This window comes from Armigeres subalbatus, chromosome 3 (assembly GCF_024139115.2).
Source record: "Armigeres subalbatus isolate Guangzhou_Male chromosome 3, GZ_Asu_2, whole genome shotgun sequence".
Taxonomy (NCBI): domain Eukaryota; kingdom Metazoa; phylum Arthropoda; class Insecta; order Diptera; family Culicidae; genus Armigeres; species Armigeres subalbatus.
In genome coordinates this window covers 325865450-325884073 of record NC_085141.1, presented here as the reverse complement: position 1 = coordinate 325884073, position 18624 = coordinate 325865450, and the positions used below count along the sequence as shown (strand labels likewise).

General features: G+C 44.3%; 1 protein-coding gene across 10 annotated transcripts in view; it reads left to right on the top strand.

The window, feature by feature from the left end:
• LOC134225541 (MOB kinase activator-like 2) overlaps positions 1-15513 on the top strand; it is a 539900-nt gene extending 524387 nt beyond the window's left edge. For all 10 annotated transcript variants that reach the window (XM_062705719.1, XM_062705718.1, XM_062705709.1 and 7 more), the window contains 2 exons: positions 7381-7668; positions 13691-15513. In XM_062705719.1, the coding sequence (XP_062561703.1) occupies positions 7381-7668; positions 13691-14243 (841 nt within the window). In that variant the 3' untranslated portion in view covers positions 14244-15513. The remainder of the gene's footprint in view (positions 1-7380; positions 7669-13690) is intronic.
• Positions 15514-18624: the final 3111 nt, after the last annotated feature.

Below are 18624 nucleotides of genomic sequence, written 5' to 3'. Positions count from 1 at the left end.
CTTCCTACCTGAGCGTTAATGTCACCGATGACGATTTTGACGTCCCGCAGTGGGCATCCATCGTATGTCTGCTCCAGCTGCGCATAGAACGCTTCTTTCTCGTCGTCGGATCTCCCTTCGTGTGGGCAGTGCACGTTGATGATGCTATAGTTGAAGAAACGGCCTTTTATCCTCAGCTTGCACATCCTTGCGTTGATTGGCTGCCACTCAATCACGCGTTGGCGCATCTTTCCCAGCACTATGAAGCCGGTTCCCAGCTCGTTGGTGGTGCCACAGCTTTGGTAGAAGGTAGCCGCTCGATGCCCGCTTTTCCACACTTTCTGTCCTGTCCAGCAGATTTCCTGCAGCGCTACGACATCGAAGTTTCGGGGATATAATTCATCGTAGATTATCCTGTCGCAACCTGCGAAACCTAGCGACTTGCAGTTCCAAGCTTCCAATCGTGATCCTTTATTCGTCGCCTAGGTCGTTGCCGATTATATCGAGTCGTATTATCTTCTATGTCGTTCGTAATAGTTGTTTTTAAAGGCGGCTTATTGGGCCTGCGCAAACCTCCTGTCTCGTCGGAGGGCCGTCGTGTCAGGGCTGTTTAGCGTCCCACCTAACACCAGGACTTGGGCTTGTGCGCTTTGAGCGGCACACGGTCGCTTTGGCGGAGCCTACTTGCGGATACATGCAGCTTTTTATAGAGGTTTAACAGGGCCCACTGTCAAACCCCACCACATCCTAGGCAGGCGCCACAACTCGCAGATGGCCTGGGGAGGGATCGTCAAGCCCTTGGACATAGTCCCTGCTGCCCCCTGCTGTTCGCGTTACTAACGACTAGCGTATTTTGACCTGGCAGCCAAAGTACCGGTCATTCATTTATTTAGTTAACATCTAAACAGATAACACTGAATCAACAATTTAACGCCGCAATACACGGTTCGGGGCCGCATCTCTCCATCCTCGGATACGCCCCACGCTTGCCAAGTCGTTCTGCACCTGGTCTGCCCATCTCGCTCGCTGCGCTCCACGCCGTCTCGTACCTGCCGGATCGGAAGCGAACACCATCTTTGCAGGGTTGCTGTCCGGCATTCTTGCAACATGTCCTGCCCATCGTACCCTTCCGGCTTTAGCTACCTTCTGGATACTGGGTTCGCCGTAGAGTTGGGTGAGCTCATGGTTCATTCTTCGCCGCCACACACCGTCTTCTTGTACACCGCCAAAGATGGTCCTAAGCACCCGTCTCTAGTACCGGTACTACAAGTGTCAAACCGATGTTGGTGATGGATTTAAACATTTACTACAACATGATGCATACATTATGGCCAATTGAAGCTTGTTGAAGCATAATTTGGCAAAATAATTTAAGGTCACGGACGGAATCCAAGTTTAAAAGTGCTCGCGTTTTCGGGGGCACACCACTCGATACGGAAGCAACGCACAACTGTCATTTTTATTATTTCACGCATGCTGCGACGCAGCAAAGCTAAATCAACAAAAATGACAGTTGTGCGCCGCCTCTGAATCGAGTGGTATGCCCTCGAAAACGCGAGCACTTTGGAATTTGGATTCCGTCAGGAGTGACCTATAATGACTACAGCGCCACTAGCGTTTAGTACTTATGCTTCTACTTGTACATGCGACAGTCTCTAGATTTTGAGACAGCCGGACGTGACATGGGGTGCAAATTACAAAAGAGCGTCTACGGTTTGTAAATGTCTACTCGATGCTGGGATAAAGCGTAGAACTATGATTCGCGAAACTCCGATCCCTGCCTATACGTTTGATATTCAGGTGGTATGGTCTTCTACCTAATAGTTCATGTGGATGATTTGTTAATGGGACGCATGGATGAAGCGGTTTGGCATTTCCTTGGCCAAAAAAATTGGAAGAGCGGAAGAGTACCCTCTCAGATTTCAATGAAACTTTCTGGTCATGTCTGGTTTTCCAAAATTGATCTAGGCCAAACTTTTAGGATATGCGACTCACCTATCAAAATCCCATATTGCTTACGACCCACCAGGTACCGAATGTATTGATTTTTGAAATTGGATAAAATGAGTTCGCGTTTGATTGACCAAATCATAACAAATTGCTCAATACCTCATCATTGTATTCGCCAAAATCTCATCATGGATCATTGGATATGGAATTGAATTGGATTTAGTATGGATTTGGATTGGATTGCATTAGGATTAGTTTTGGATTGGATTTGGGTTTGGATTGTATTGGACTGCATTGCGTTTGCCAAAATCTCAGATAACAAAAGAAGGCCATTGACTCCGTATTTTTTTTCCTCTAATCATATATTCATTATTTAGTTCTTAATCTAAAATCTGGTTTTCAAAGGTCGATCAGCTGGCAGCGGTCCTCGTAACTAGGGAGGCGAAATGGGTCTCTTCATGGTAGTTTGTGCAATGCAAAACGAACAAAGCGGCGTTGAATTGATTCGGTGCGCTTCGATTCGTTGTTGTAGTAAGGACACCAGACCGCCGAGCAGTATTCCAACGTCGATCGAACGAGAGAGTAATGTACGTCGGTGAAATTTTTCGCCACCCTGAACACAAAGCCAAGCGTTCTGGCCGCTTTATCGACGACAAAGAATATGTGCTGGGTAAATGTAAGTTGCGAATCCAGGAGAACTCCCAAATCTTTCACGCAATGCACTCGGTTGATGGTCGTGTCGATAAGAGAGTAACTAAACCGGATCGGCTCTTTCTTTCGTGACAAAGTTATTACCGAACATTTCGCCGGGTTGACCACAAGTCGGTTCAGAGTACACCAGTTGGCAAACATAGTGATCTGGTTTTGGAGGGATTGGCAATCGACTAAACTACAGATCGTTCATCGATTGCATGGTGAATATCGTTGAAGTAGAGCAGGAAAGTTAAAGGCCCCTGGTCGCTGCCCTGCGGTATATCAGACGAAGCGCGGAAACTATCTGAGCGACAATCGCCCAAAGCAACCACCAGCTGGCGTCCGGTCAGATATGATCGAAACCAATCTAGGAGATTTCCATCGACTCCAAGTCAAATGCTGCAGAAAGATCCGATGTCCGTTTGAGTGCGAGAAGTCATGCTATCCGTGACGTACGACGTTAGGCACAAGTTAGTGGTTATTGAACGGCCAGCTGTAAAACCATGTTGGTCGGCGCAAAGATATTGTTAGCAGTGGGTATTCAGCGGGCCATGACAACCAGTTCAAAAAGCTTCGCTCTTGCACCAAGCGATGTGATACACCGATAGTTGTTCACATCACGCTTGCTCCTCTTTTTGTAGACAGGAAACATATCTGTAGTCTTCCAGCAAGATGGGAATGTGCCGCTGGATAGAGAGTTATAGAATAACAGGAGAAGGGGTTCAAGCAGACAGGTAATATTCTTTTTGAGAATCATCGATGGAACACCGTCAGGACCAGGCTTAGATGAAGTCTTAAGCTTAGACTTCGTTTTTGAGATGGCTTCGACATTCCCTCGATATCACCGAGCTATTGATTCGCTAATGGGAGCGGTTTATAATGTTTATAATGCAAATAATGTTGCTGGCAGCGGTGGTCACATATCCCTCTTTGCGTAACGACTGATTCGCTTATACTCATTGGCGTAACTACAGGGGGGCTAGGGGGGGCTATAGCCCCACCTAGAACTAAATTAGCCCCCCCTAGAATTTTGGCCACTTTGCATGAATATTGTACTTATCTAGCTCTCTGATCATATATAGGCGTAACTGCCAGGAATGAGTTCTTTTCATTCATATCTCTCTCTACGAAACATTGAATCTATTTTATTAAATTTTCGAACTTCAAACACTTGTTATATCTTACGATATGAATGTTAAATACGAACAATAGTACGCTCCCTTGAATCTCCAGCGCTAGATATCATTATTTTAGGAAATTGGAGGAGGAACAGTGGTTCCATGCTGATGCAATGCTGATTGAATAAATAATAGAAGCAACAGACTAAGAAAACAAACACAATTTCTAAAAATTTTATTGGATAAAGAAAGTTCTAGTGGTATACTGAACTCTCTGTATGGTCTTAATATTGACACAGCAAAAAATGTGTTTAAGGAACACAGGATACTTAGCTTATCGGCATATTTCTAAAAAATCTTGATTTAAAATTGGTTTTCTCAGCAAGTATTTAATCTTTAAATATTTTTAAGTTTTTACAGAGTTTTGTGAGTATATTCAATTCATAGTTCATAGCTCTTAAAGATGCATGGCTCTGAAAGAATTATCAAAAGAATCCTTCCGAAACTTTAGCCTAGGGCTGCAAGCCTCTTTAATAAAGATATAAAAAAAAAAAAAAAAAAAAAAATCCTTCCGAAAAAGCTATTTCCAGAAAATCAATAAAAAGATTCCTGAAAGGCAAAATCTTGAGTTTTCAAGAAGAGGTAACAACAATTTAAATGAGAAATAAATTGGAATTCTTTCGGATGGATAAAACTCCACAGGCGTTTTACTACCCAACAAACAATTTAAGTTGAATAAGCTAGTTTTTAAGCTGAACAAGCCAAATTGTGGCGAAATAAGCTCTTTATCAGCTTCCAATACTTGTTGGGTAAGCTCATATGCCTTTCTAGTCGCATAAAGTTTTTCAGGAATCTGATGACAGAAAACTCGTCACTCACACTCAACCTCCTGTGAAATGATGGTTCTGAGACGAACCGACAATGCGCCTTTCCAATCACAGGCAAAATCAGAATTTTGAAAGATATATTATATATCATCGTCGGCAGCGTCGCCAAGTGATTATGATTTGCACTTTGATGTATGTTCGTCTCGGCTCTACCTTCTCTAGTGTATCTGAGAAAAACCGATTTGTTTTCATTAATTTTCCTTTCCAATTACACTGACCCAACATATATGGGTCACTTTGTAACAATAATTAGTCACTCAATTTTGCATGTTGAATAAATGGAAATCTGGGTGCTGCGGATAGAATCGATTTGGTTGTCAAACTGAAGCCAAAATTTTCTATTGTGCCGGAGCCAAACATTGAAGATTGTGGTTATGTTCGTTTCTGATCTAATATTGAGAAGTATTGTTATTATTTTGGAAAAAAATAAAAATAAACTTTGTTTGAGTTTTGTATTCTTTGTAACAAATATTCTCACATTATATTTCGAGTGGAAAATTAGTGGGAATGCAACTAAAAAGCACTCGTTACGAAATTTCACGAGATTCAGCAGCTGATTAGAGCATGAATGTATGTAAACAATCGTAAAGTCATGTAGAGTCTAGCGCATTTGTGTGCCCTCATGCAGCGGGGAAAGAGAAATTCGAAGAGCGGGAAATTTTTGACAGCCAAGTATCTGCAAAATAATTTTGTTTATGGGAGTGATTTCAAAATATCCCTCTGCTAGCTTGAGCGCAGAAAAACGGCTCTATCCGCAGCACCCAGATGGAAATGACTCATATTAGTGTGTGACCCATGATTGTGGGGTCAGTGTACAAACAGAAATAAAATCTAAATTTTGAAAGAGAATATCATTTGATTGCTACTGACGCCAACGGTTCTGCAGCGTTGCTCTCCGACGAGCGTTTGTGATTCTGATACTGACAGAAACTCCCTTCAGTACCGCGGGAATGCAACCGACGCCATTGTTTGCTATCAATCCTTTCTTTTCATAAAATGCCGGTCCTGAAAAGAGTCGATTTTCTATCCACAATGCGTCTATCGAATCACTCAATCAAACGTTAATCCGAACGTTGCGTTAAAAATTCACTGCTGCTGCTGTCCGACGGCCGTTGATGATTTTCCGCCACCACGCTAAGAATAAAACTTCAGCACCGCCACTTATATCCCGATAACGCAAACGGCGCCTAAAAAGAACAAATTTTCTTTCCACAAAGCGCTTTTATAATCACTGATAGAAGCGAAACGATAGTCTGAGCATTACGTGGATATTTCTCTTGAGTACTGCTATTTTCGGCGACTGCCAGCGCATTCTAATACATTGTTTTAAATAGTTGGGGAAAATCTTAAAGAGTTCATCGATCGATTGGTACCAAAATCTTGAAAATTGGTACTTTTCGTGGGAAGATCCATAAAGTACGTCACGCAAAAATCGGCGATTTTCACCCCCCCTCTCCCCTTCGTCACACTTTTTGTATTAAACCTCTAGAATGTTTGGATGAATTGTCACGCTGCTCGGAACCCCCCTCCCTCCTAAGAGCGTGACGTACTTTGTGGATGGCCCCCGTGCAGGTCTCAAATTTGAATATGCAGAATTACCTCCCTATCTTCGCAAAGGACGTAATCCTACGTCAAAAATTAGCCCCCCCTAGAATTTTTCGTTAGTTACGCCAATGCTTATACTCTTAGTTGAGTCTGACATAGTGGAATTTGAGTAGCAAAGTACGGTGTTTCGTGTAACTTCTGAATGCAGCTTTCTCGCACCTCAGTGACCGGAGAGCATTCGTCATCTACGGGATCCGAGAGTCAGATCGAACGGACTTTTTTGGGACATGCCTATCGATGATGTACACCATGATGTGAGAAAAAGTTTCTGCAGCAGAGTTAATGTCCGCTGGATCGAGAATGTGGGACTGGGACTGAATAGGTGATAAGGGTATTGGACAATCAACAACTGGATACGGTTTTTTTACTATTGGAGAGGACCAATTTGTTTGGTCAGCTAGGGCCAGGACTGCGGAAAATATTACATGATTACGGTGACTTGTAAGCAGCTGTTCTGCTGTAGTATTAGCTTGCAGATTTCGATGGAAACCAAACTGTCGGGACAACGATATTTGAGGACAGTCAAGGATGTCTTTTTACCGCCACAGCAGAACGTGCAAGTGGTCACGTTAAGCATATTGCATATTGCGTTAAGCATATACAAAGTGTCACTACCTCCGAGAACTTTGTGAGCAGTAAAAAAACAGCGGCGGAGGCGTCACCCTATCAAAGCTTCATAGGAAGTCACCAGAAAAGATTTTTGTATTCTTATACTTATATTAAGCCTTCTGAAATGAAAATCATTGCTTTCTGGGGATACAGTTTTTTTCCAATTGGTGGCGTTTTGTTATTTGCTCTGCATAGTTATGTATTAAGATTCTAAAAGAGCCGCTCTCATACTGTATGTTTATGTTCTTTCTCAACAAACGACAAATATCTGCAAGACATGTTCGTATGTTTCCTATAATTTGCATGCAAATGGCTAAAATTATTGAACGACATTTTAATCCTTGCATACTGAACAGCACTTTATTCGTTAGGTATGAGTTTCTGATCGTAATCGTTAATAACAATTAGGATTGCTCTCAAGTCTCATCCTCGTATGATAATCGTCCGTTGTTTGTTCACGTACAACCATAACAATTTGGCACCATGCTTGTCGCATTCAAATAATGTTCCGTTTCCCCTCTGTCTCTTTTTACTTTCAGAATGTACCTATGGTTCGACGAGAAGGGCAAGAAGACGCGCGTCGCGGCGCCCCAGTACATCGACTACGTGATGACCTTTACGCAGAAAACCGTCAGCGACGAGTCGATATTCCCCACCAAATATGCCAATGAGTTTCCTAGTTCGTTCGAGAGTATTGCTAGAAAAATTTTACGTTTACTGTTCCATGTGATCGCGCACCTGTACGCGGCGCACTTCCGCGAGGTGGCACTGCTCGGGCTGCACGCCCACCTCAATCTCACCTTCGCCCATCTGACCGCGCTGCATAGGTAAGTAAGGGCAAAAGGGGTCGCAAAGAATCTTTCATTAAAACTGTTACGATGCGAGGATAGTCGAGAGAGATAACATAACAACAATTAACTTTATTTGGTACTCATAACTACATTAATTAAAGAACATATTAAAATGTGCAACCGGCGTGTTCTGTTGTTGTAGCCTCGCTACATGTCGTGACGTGCATCCGGTTGATTGTCAACTGTCAGTTGGCTGTCGGGTGACAGCCGTGAAAAAAAGGCGAATAGGGTGGTACTCCAACACCTCCCCTTTTAGTAGAGTTGATACGGTTCGTAGCGGATAGGTGCATATCGCTGTCTCGATGAGCGACGCAGGAGCGCTTCATTAGGGTCGGCTGGTCTAGTCGGAACTCGTACTCGACGTTGTTGATTCGTTGGCTCAAAAAGCTCCTGCAGAAATTCCCGTTGCATTTCCGAGAAACCTTCTGGTTCAGCTGGTGGACGTTCTATTGCAGCTGCGGCAGTGGAACCATTCGATTGGTTTAGACCCCAAGCTCCTAACAAGAGGTCCAACGGAATATTTGGTTCAGCTTGACTTGATGCTACGTTGTCGTCATTGTAACGTTTCCGCAGTTGGTTACTGTGTGAGCGGATAAGACGTTGCTGCTCTGGAAGCCATACGTTGTACATAACTCTGCCTATACATTCTACGATTTCACCTTTGCACCAGGTCCAGTTGTTGCCATGGTGTACTTGGGCATACACATTGTCTTGCACTTCGAAGGTCTTGTCTTTTGCACCATGTTTCTTGTTGAACTGGCGATCTTGGTTGCTGTTTGTTGCTTTGGAAAAGTTGCTCGGTGGTCGAAGAAGCTCCAAAGATATACGCATCGGACGACCGATCAGGATTTCAGCAGGTGATTTTCCACCAGGTGCACTCCTACAGGGTGTTGATCGGTAGCAGGAGAGGAAAATGTCGAGTGCTTCATCTAAGTCTTTCCCTCCCGCTTGGATTTTCTTAACGGTTCTCTTAAACGTGTCAACAAAGCGCTCCGCCTGTCCATTGCTTTGAGGATGAAACGGTGCTGTTTTGAGGTGCATGATCCCATTTGCCTCACAGAATCCTTCAAAAGCGTCACTTGTTGGTTGCGCTCCGTTATCGGTCACTAAAACTTCCGGCATTCCAAATCTACCGAAAATTTTCCGAAGGCTAGCAATCGTTGCGGCGGTGGTAATACGTTTGGTTGGAATCACTTCCGGCCATTTAGAGAAAGAATCAACAACAATCAGGAAGTACGTGTCGTTTAGAGGGCCCGCAAAATCCGCGTGTACTCTCTGCCATGGTTTTTCGGGAATTGGCCACGATTGGAGCTTAGTTTTGGGATCGGATTTCGCAACCGCGGCACATTGCTGGCAAGCGCGTACAAGATCGGTGATTTGCTCATCGATGTTGGGCCAATAAACATAACTGCGTGCTAATGACCGCATACGATCAATTCCAGGATGTCCTCTATGGAGTTGCTGGATGACCTTCTGCTGCAATGTTTTCGGTACCACAATTCGGTCACTGTACATTAGTACATCTCGAGCACAGTAGAGCGATTCTCGACGCAGAAAGAACTGATGAGCCTCCGGAGTTCCGGAGAGAGATTTTGCGTCTTTGGCCATCCGTTTTGCACAAACTTAATAACATTTTGCAGCGTCCGATCCTGACTGGTCTCAGCGGCAATCATTTTATATGATACCGGAGTTGTTCGATTGATTGACAAACAATGTTACAGATGACTGTTTCGACTTCAATGGACGCAATAATGAAGTCCTCGTCTGGCTTAACGTGTGAATTTATTAGACGAGAGAGGATGTCAGCGTGGCCGAAGTGATCTGTTGATATGTACTCTATACGGAAGTCATATAGAAGCATTGTGAGAGCCCACCTTTGAAGGCGATTCGCTGTGTATAGAGGTATACCACGCTTTGACCCGAAAATCGCTAATAGTGGTTTGTGGTCGGTCTGAAGAACAAAGTGCCTTCCGTAGATCATCCGATGAAACTTCGTGACCGCATACACCAACCCCAGAGCTTCCTTTTCTATTTGACTGTAGCGGGATTCGGCTGGTGTTAGGCTTCGGGATGCATGATAAATGGCTTTCTCTTGTCCGTCTGGAAATCGATGAGCAATGCGGGCACCAATGCCCACGTTCGACGCATCTGCTGATACAACAATTTCAAGGCGAGGATTGTAGTGCGTCAACATAAGCGGTGATTGGAGGATTTCCTTGAAGCGATCAAAAGAGCGTTGGCAGGCATCCGACCAACGGAAGGTGGAACTCTCTTTTAGCAGTTCATGAAGCGGTTGGCGAAGTGTACGCATTTCTCGAATGTACCTTCCATAATAATTTATCGCACCTAAATACAATCGGAGTGTCGAGACATCGTGAGGCGGAGGCATGTTTATAATTGCCTTCACCTTATTTGGGTCAGGACGTGTACCTTCAGAATCCAGAAGTTGGCCCAAATACTTCACCTGGTGCATGAAAAAACGACACTTTTCAAGCTTTACCGTGAAGCCATATTCTTGCAAACGCTGTAGGACAAGGTACAAATTCCGCTTGTGTTCTTCGGCATTCCGACCGCCGATCAAAATATCGTCGAGATATGGGCATGTACCTGGGATACCGCTCAGCATGGCATCCATAATCTGCTGGAACGCTCCAGGTGCAGTCTTAACACCGGGAGACAGACGGTTGAAGCAGGAGAGACCCTTGTGGGTGTTGATTGTAAGCATTTTTTTGCTTTCCTCATCGACCTCAACTTGCAAATATGCATCTGATAGGTCGATATGGCTGAATACTGTGCATTGCGCCATTCGATTGAAAATGTCCTCCGGAAGTGGTAATGGGTAGCTGTTAGATTCAAGGGCGTTGTTCAATCCGGTGGAAAAATCCGCACAAATGCGAACGGATCGATCCGGTTTGCGGACCACAACAATTGGAGCCGCCCAATCTGCATAGGTTACCGGTGTGATGATGCCTGAGTCTTCCAGTCGCTTCAACTCGTCCTCAACGATGGCCTCCATGTTGTACGATACTGGCCGCTTGGGTTTGAATATCGGCTGAGCGTCCGGCTTGAGTGTGAGATGCACTTGTGTTTTTGTGCAAAGTCCCATACGGTTGGTAAACACGTCGGGAAACTTCTCTTTCAGTTCGAGCACCTGCTGATCTGGTTGTGGACTGTTGACCAGCATACAAAACGATGAGAATGGAACGTCCCAGAGCCCAAACTCATCCATGAGGTCTGAGCCTAAAACATTTAGGGAAAAGTCAGCTGAACACACGTAACAATTACCTTCCTTTTGAGTTCCGTTGATGGTATACGATGCTCGAAACATGGCTGCGATACCCAACTTTTGTCCGGAAGCTGTTTGAACTTTGCAGTTCGGTGGAGATGTTTGAGGTGCTCCAACATTGATCCAATTTTGTTTCGAAATGATGGTTATGTCTGAGCCCGAGTCCAGCTGCAGTTCAACTGGAACTCCGTTGATAGCCGTCTCCACATATCGCCGGCTGCGATTAACATTCTTGACTGTCACAATCTTTGATGCGTACTTCTTATTATTTTGCTGCTTCCTTCTGGAGCCAGATTTGGATGCGAAACAGGAACAGTAGCCGTCCTTATGGCCGGTCCGACCACATTCATGGCACCTATGGTTCTTGAAAGTGCACTGACTGGAAAAATGCATGCCGCCGCATGACCAACACGGTGTTTTAGGCGTGTCGGATTTCTTGCCACCAAACTTTTCTTTCTTATGGCGGTTGCCATTAGGAGAATTCGCTCGAACAGCATGTGTTGCAGCAGCTCCGGCGGTGGGGGAAGATTGACTACCGATAAGAACGGTGTCTTTCTTCAAGTTTATCAAACTTTTGCACTCCTCCACTACTTTTTCCAGGGTGATATCCTGCGTTTCGTTGATCTTCGAAAGCAGGCGCATTCGTATGTCAGCATCCTTGGGTGAGCGTAAACCACACACGAAAATAAGGCACTTGAATTGGTCTTCTTTGAGCTCCTGCAGCTTGAAGTCAACACAAGCTCGGTTGACTTTGCAGGAGTAGGAGATAAAATCTTCGTTTTCGTCTTTCGCCGTCTGCAGACACTGATATCGACGATGGAAAGTTGAAACCGGACTACCAAAAATGGTTTTTAATTTGGCAACCGTTTCCTCGAAGGAAAACTCCTTTGAAAGCTTTGGAAGAATGAATGAAGTGTACCTTTCATGTGCGGCAGGATTGAGTTTACGAAGCAGCAGTCGTACTTTTGCGTCGTCGTCTAATTTGGAAGCATCCTTCTCGAAGAGGTCCGCATATCTGGAGAACCAGGCGTCGAAAGAGGATCCCTTTCCAAATCGTAAGCGAATTCCGTGATATTGCTCGCTAGGGAATCCAGAATTAGTTCGTTCCGACTGGTATTCTGGATGTTCCCTGAATGCTTGCCATTTGTTCTGCCATCCGGGTCATCAACGAGTGTTGATTGCTGAGCAGTTGTAGGATAGTTTCCTTAAACGGCTGATCCCTAGTCGAACTTGCTGCTTCGGATGTAGGTTCAGGCACGATGAAAACGACACTCGCGACGCGATTGTTTTGACACGATTTGTTTTTTTTTAACGAGAAAAAAAAACGGCACGACTTTTTACCGACTCGTCGCCGCTTTGTTACGATGTGAGGATAGTCGAGAGAGATAACATAACAACAATTAACTTTATTTGGTACTCATAACTACATTAATTAAAGAACATATTAAAATGTGCAACCGGCGTGTTCTGTTGTTGTAGCCTCGCTACATGACGTGACGTGCATCCGGTTGATTGTCAACTGTCAGTTGGCTGTCGGGTGACAGCCGTGAAGAAAAGGCGAATAGGGTGGTACTCCAACAAAAACCTTCTTTGGTAAAAAAAATCAAATCGTTTTCAAAAGGGTGTTTGCTGGAACCGGTTAAATGGCAGTATTTCGTTGAAAAAAAAATGTTATGGTGGAATTTGTCGCAGATTCTACTCATAGCTAGTGAAAGGATTCAGTTTTCCATGCCTTCATAAAGAACAAACTTTCAACAAACTTAAAAGCTGGCTGGCAGCGTACTATTTTGAAAAGCTTTAAAAGTACAATACAAAGATAGTAATGATGTCCAATGAGCAGCTCGAAGTTATTCTCATCAATCTCATGTCCATTTGTTGACAAAAAAGAACGAGCAGGAGGGGAACGACTTCAAGCTACTTCGAGCTGCTCATTGGAAAGCACTAGTGTTTCACATCCGCCAGCTGAATTACAAGGCCGTTAAAAAAAAAACCCTTTAAAACGTTGATTTCGTTGTTGGAGCCTTTAATATTAGGCCGGTAAAACTCATCAGTTTTCTTAAAGAATTTTCTGGGAGAGTTCAAGATTTTATTTATTTTTCCAATCAAATTTTAAATTCCTCCCTCAAATAATAAAATACAGCCACAAAAATTCGAGGGGGGTGGTAACTGAAGAAAAAAATAATATTTGTTCCGGCCTTATTTGATTGATTCAGTTGGATTTTAGCCAAAAAAAAATCGACATTTGGAAAACGGCAAATCTGGACACTGCACAAAGGGTTTCAAAATTAGAAATGAATTTTCCTTTAGCGTACAGAAATCCAGACTGATGTTCTAAAATTTTAAAGAATTCAAAACAGTCGACTGTTTTTTCTTCATATGTTTTATGTTTAGTCCAAGCGGAGCTATATCTGCATTTCTTCATAATATTCGTATTCGCATTCGATTCATTTATCTATCCTTGTAATTTGAACAAATATTTCCTTGGCCGACACGCTCTTATGTGCTCAGAAATGCGAATCGAATCGACACACTTTTATTTTTAAATGCGAGGGGAACCAACTAATACAAAAAGAAACGTCCATCGATGACGCTTAATCAGCAGAACTTGAACGTCAGTTTCCAATGCACCTTTCTGATTGCGACCTTTCTTTGAAATTTTGTCCTTTCCATCAGAAGTGATTTACGCATTAACACATTTCTATCTACTTTTAGGCGTTTCAATCTAATAGAACCCAAAGAAACCGAAGTTTTACGTGATCTAGAAATCGCTTTACGTTTAACCGACGATCCAGTACCTTCGTCCGCCACCGGTAGCAGTACCGGAAGCAGCAGCACCAGCAGCAACCAACAGCAGCCAGCGGCGCCCAGCAACAACAGCGGGGACAGCGGTTCGGTGTCGGCAACGTCCACCGCGACGACGGCCAGTGCGTGCGCGTCGGCATCGGTGGCCACGGGCTTGGGCGGTCCCTGTGTGGAGAACAATAATAGCAGCAGTAGTGATAGTGGCGTCGCGACGATGCACTCGCTCATAGATGGCGATGCGACGGCGCAGCCAATCTGTAAACAACCGTTAGAATCGGGCAGTGTAAATAATAGTCATAATGTTTCTAGTAGTAATAAAGAACAAATGATGCAGACGTGCGGTCCGGGTGGCGGTGGCGGAAGCGGCAGCAGTACCGGAAGCGTCGGTGTGATCGGATGCGGCGTCGGCTACGGTGGCGGTGGCAGCACCCAGCAGACCTCCAACACCCAGACAACGGCATAGTGGATACGTTGGACGGCTAGTGTTGGCGCCGGGGCCGGTACCATTTTCCTGCTGGGCGGGGCTGCGTGCTGCGGAGCCTTGCAGCTTCAAACCAATCTCTGACCAAAATGTGATTTATCCCCTAACAAAAAAAAAACGAAGAGATGAAAAATGCAGACAAAAAAAAAAAGAAACCATAAAATGAATCCACAACAAAGTACTAATTCTTAAAGAGTTGAAATGAAACACTAAAAACAGTCAAATAAGACAAAAACCAATCGAAATTATCCAAAAAAAATTGACAGCAAAGCAACAAATGCTAGGGTGAAAGCACTACAATATTTGAAGAACAAACAACCATCCAACTGTGTTGAAGAGCGTGAAGCGACTTCCAGTTCTTTTGTTATTCGTTCGAACAAATCACTGATTTGAAATACCCCCTTCAGTAGAAACAAAAGTAGGGTTGACTATATAATTTATGTTGTGTTTAGTAAAACTACATTTAGTTATTAAGTAAGGGAAAGTGAGACAGTGAAACGCGAATATCTTTCCTTGAAAACCGTATAAAAGAAAACTTATAAAATGCAAACTACCAGAGTATCGTTGTTGGAACGGCATCATGCTTATAATTTTAGCTAGTGAGAAAAAAAAACCAGTAGAAAAACAAATACCCTCATAGCAAACGGAGGAAAATCAAATTTTCCCCCTTCCGATAAATTCCTTCAAACCGACGAAAAATTTGAGCGAATGCTGATTCCTTTCTTATGAAGACAACAATAATAATTCAACCAACCAACACTCTCGTGGCAAACACTAATTATCCTCGCGGTGTGCAGTTTTCGCCCAAATTTCGGATTAAGAATAAAAATTGTGATTCAAAGTAGCTATGTTTTACCGAGCGCACTTTTGCAATGCTACTGTCTACTGCTATTACTACTACTAAACTTCCTTTCTCCCATCTGTTTCACCCCTCCTTTCATTTCTTCTTCTTTGTTCTATTATCTATTTTTACTTTTAAATTAATAATTATTATTGTTGTTTATTTAGTTGTCTACAATTACACAATTTTTGTGCGGGTTTCGCGTTTCTTGTTAGTGGTTTTAAGTAGACTCCGGCGGGCAACAAACCGAGGAGAAACAGTTCATACAGCTAAATATCAGTACTGCAACGATTGCACAGGAAAAGAATACAATCTGAAACATACGTATCGAGTTGAGATAGTGCTAACGGGAGACAGCAGAAAACTAATGTAGTAACAACGGCAAACAAAATTCGTACCAATCACAGATGAGTTTTGCGTTTCTTTTTGTTTTGTTATTTTGACCGCTGCTTGAAGAATTATCCTTTTTTTATCGCATGTTTGTTTCTGTCAGATCAGTTGCTTTATTAAACATAAGGTCTCGTTTTCTTAATTTCCATTCATGATGTCATCATTTTTGGTTTGGGAAATTTTGTTCGACCGACTTCGTCCATAGTATTTGCGAAACAAACAAATTGACATTCAGTCTGTTGAAAAATGTACACCCGAAATCTTCATAAAATTTTCAACACCATCCTTCATTACTATTTAGTTATTCAGTCTTGTAAGCTTCCCAGAAAAGCTGTTCTCGTACATGATTTTCTATAGCGCTATGCAGTTTATACTGTCGTATTCTGCCTTGAAGTCGAAAAACAGATGATCTGATATTCACGGCATTTTTAAAGGATTTGCTGTTTAGTGAAGATGCGGATATTGGTGGAATCCAGTTCCATCTCAGCCACCTGTTGGTGTCCCAATCCGCACGATTGTAAATTTATCATGGTATTTTCGAGATTTCGATGGGTTTACTGTCTAGCGCCACCAGGATCGGAGCGTGGTCACTGCCTCTTGGGTCCTCGTCCGTGGAACAGAGCAATCTACCAATTACGGAGATCGAGACTAGCGTGTTGTCGATGGCTGATTCCATTATTCCTCGTCGGATGAAGGGAGAACCTTCTTCGTCGGATACCGCGTTGAAAACCAGATTGCCTCGGGCGTTGTTGGAACCGGCATCAAATCCCAGGCTGCTGGTCTAGAGCCAACGGCTGCCTCCGGGGTGGGTGCGAAAGACCTTACTTGGTTGCGGGTCTCAGGGCGTGCGACGAGGGAAAGTTTTCGGATTTCGGGATCTTTACATAAAAGCGCTATTCACGTTTAAATGATTTATTGCCTTATCGGTGATGGCGGCAGAAGAAACGGTTGGTATGCACGTCATTGGTTAGGTTAGGTTGTTAGGTGTGGAGGTTGCGGCTTGTAGCTTCGATGAAAGATGGGCGGGTATCGGAAATAGGACTCACTCCGATGATGAAGTAGCCAACGATTGCCGGGAAGTAGGCTTCAAAGATGGCGAGTAGTGGCTTGGCTTGGTAGAAGATGGCGGGGAGTCGACTCAGAAGCTGTTATGTACTCGGCTTGAAAAATGGCGTTTAGACGGGGAACGATGGCGGCGAATATCGGATGACGGCGAATATCGGATGACGGCGATAGCGGCGTATGACGGCTGACGACGATGGTGTCTCCGGTGGTCGCTTCTATTAGGCTTCTGAACGACCAAGATTGATACGGCTTCTACAACAAGTGTTGGCGGGTTCTCGCAGCACGTCGGGACTCACTTTTTCGGCTCTAGCTTAGGGTCGATGTCCACGTAGCGGTTTTTTACGCTGCGTGCACGCCGCGTTCACGCAAGGTACCCAGCATCAAATGGAGTAAACGTGCGCACGACTACATTTGATGCTGGGTACCTAGCGTGGACGCGGCGTGCACGCAGCTTGAAAAAACACTACGTGGGCATCGGCCCTTAAGCTGAAGGACTCGGAACGTAGTCTTGGTCGAAATGGACAACTTCAGGCTCTTGTGCCTTGTGCTTGTGCCTTGGAATTCGCACACATTGTACACTATGGCCACTTGGCTTCTCTCGCGTTTATTCACCGTTGATACCAGTTTGGCTTTCAAAAATCTACTACCCCTCTGCAACGACGAGCCCCTTCCCGCCTTGAAGCCCAAAGCCAAAATCTTTTTTCCCATTCCGTTTCCGATCTGTCGATCTCTCACTCAGTCAGCCACCAAATTTTGCTACTCAATCTGGTGCGCATGGCGCTTTCATCGACTGCCCATGCGTATTTTTTCAAATTGACCGTTGGCGCAGTAGTTAGCTGGACATTTATCTCCCTGAATTTCCGAAACCATGTTTTCAATACACACAACGTTACCCGCCGGTAAGAAGATGGACACGTCAGTCATTGTGTAACCGTTCGTAGCTTCAGCTCGAGGTTTGTTAATAACCGGTGGCTTAAGCGCCACTTCCGGGATCCGGAAGATCACCGGTCGAGTTGCTTTGCCCGACTAATTCTCGACTTCTCTCCTTTAGGGGTCACTCGAACGGTCGCTGGCTGAAACTTAAAATATTGCTTTGCACCAAGTGCTTCTCCAACTTGGCCACCTCCCAAGTTACGTTACTCGAACTCTCAAACTCTTCCAACCCGCCAACAAATCCCGGCAGAAATTATGCAAAGCGAATGATCAAAGTAGACAACGGAACGGAACGGAAAAGCGAACGGAATGATCTCTCAGCGATTACTCCAACTAAAAAACTACTCGATATTCTTACTCAAAAATTCGTGGGATTTATTTGTTTCGGGTTGAACTCATATTTGGAATTGGTACGGAAATGGAAATGTTTATCTAGATCATGGCCATGTCTACACACTAGTCACATACCTGCGCAGGTTTTCTTCTTCGTCGACTTGCTGGGTTTCGCCGGCGCGATGGCGGCGAACCGGTTCGGAACGATGGCGTCGAACCTGTTCGTGGCGATGGCGGCGAAGCTGTCCTTGACGATGGCGGCGACAGAAGAATCGCCTAGCTGCAGGATGGTGCGCAGCTGATGAGCCCGTGCAAGTATGGCTGAACTAAAGTTGCGAAGTGGATGGCGGCTGGACGGAAGGCCTCCGATTTTCTCGTGAGAGCTGCGTCGAAGTATGTCGCGCTTCCCGGGTTGATTTTCCCCTCCGGACAAGGACCAACGTACCTCCACACGGCTTCGCTTTTTCCGGCCGTGATGAAATGAACCCTCGCCTTCGGTTCCAATCCGGCACTGTGGTACGCAATTGGCGACGTATCCCACGCGCCGAGCTCTCCAAACGTTCCGTAGGGTTTGGAACGTTTTGAACCACCGTCGATTGATTGGCGGTCAACGGTTCACTTTTCACTTCACTTCACCGTACCAAAAAAATGCGGAAGTCCAACGCGAAACATTAATTAACATTAAACAGATAACGAGTAGTTCGACAAAAATTACCTTTTTTGGTACACTTCACTATTAAAATTAGAAATTTGCGAGAATCGGCTACACCGACAACAGAATAAAATCTATAGAACAAACGA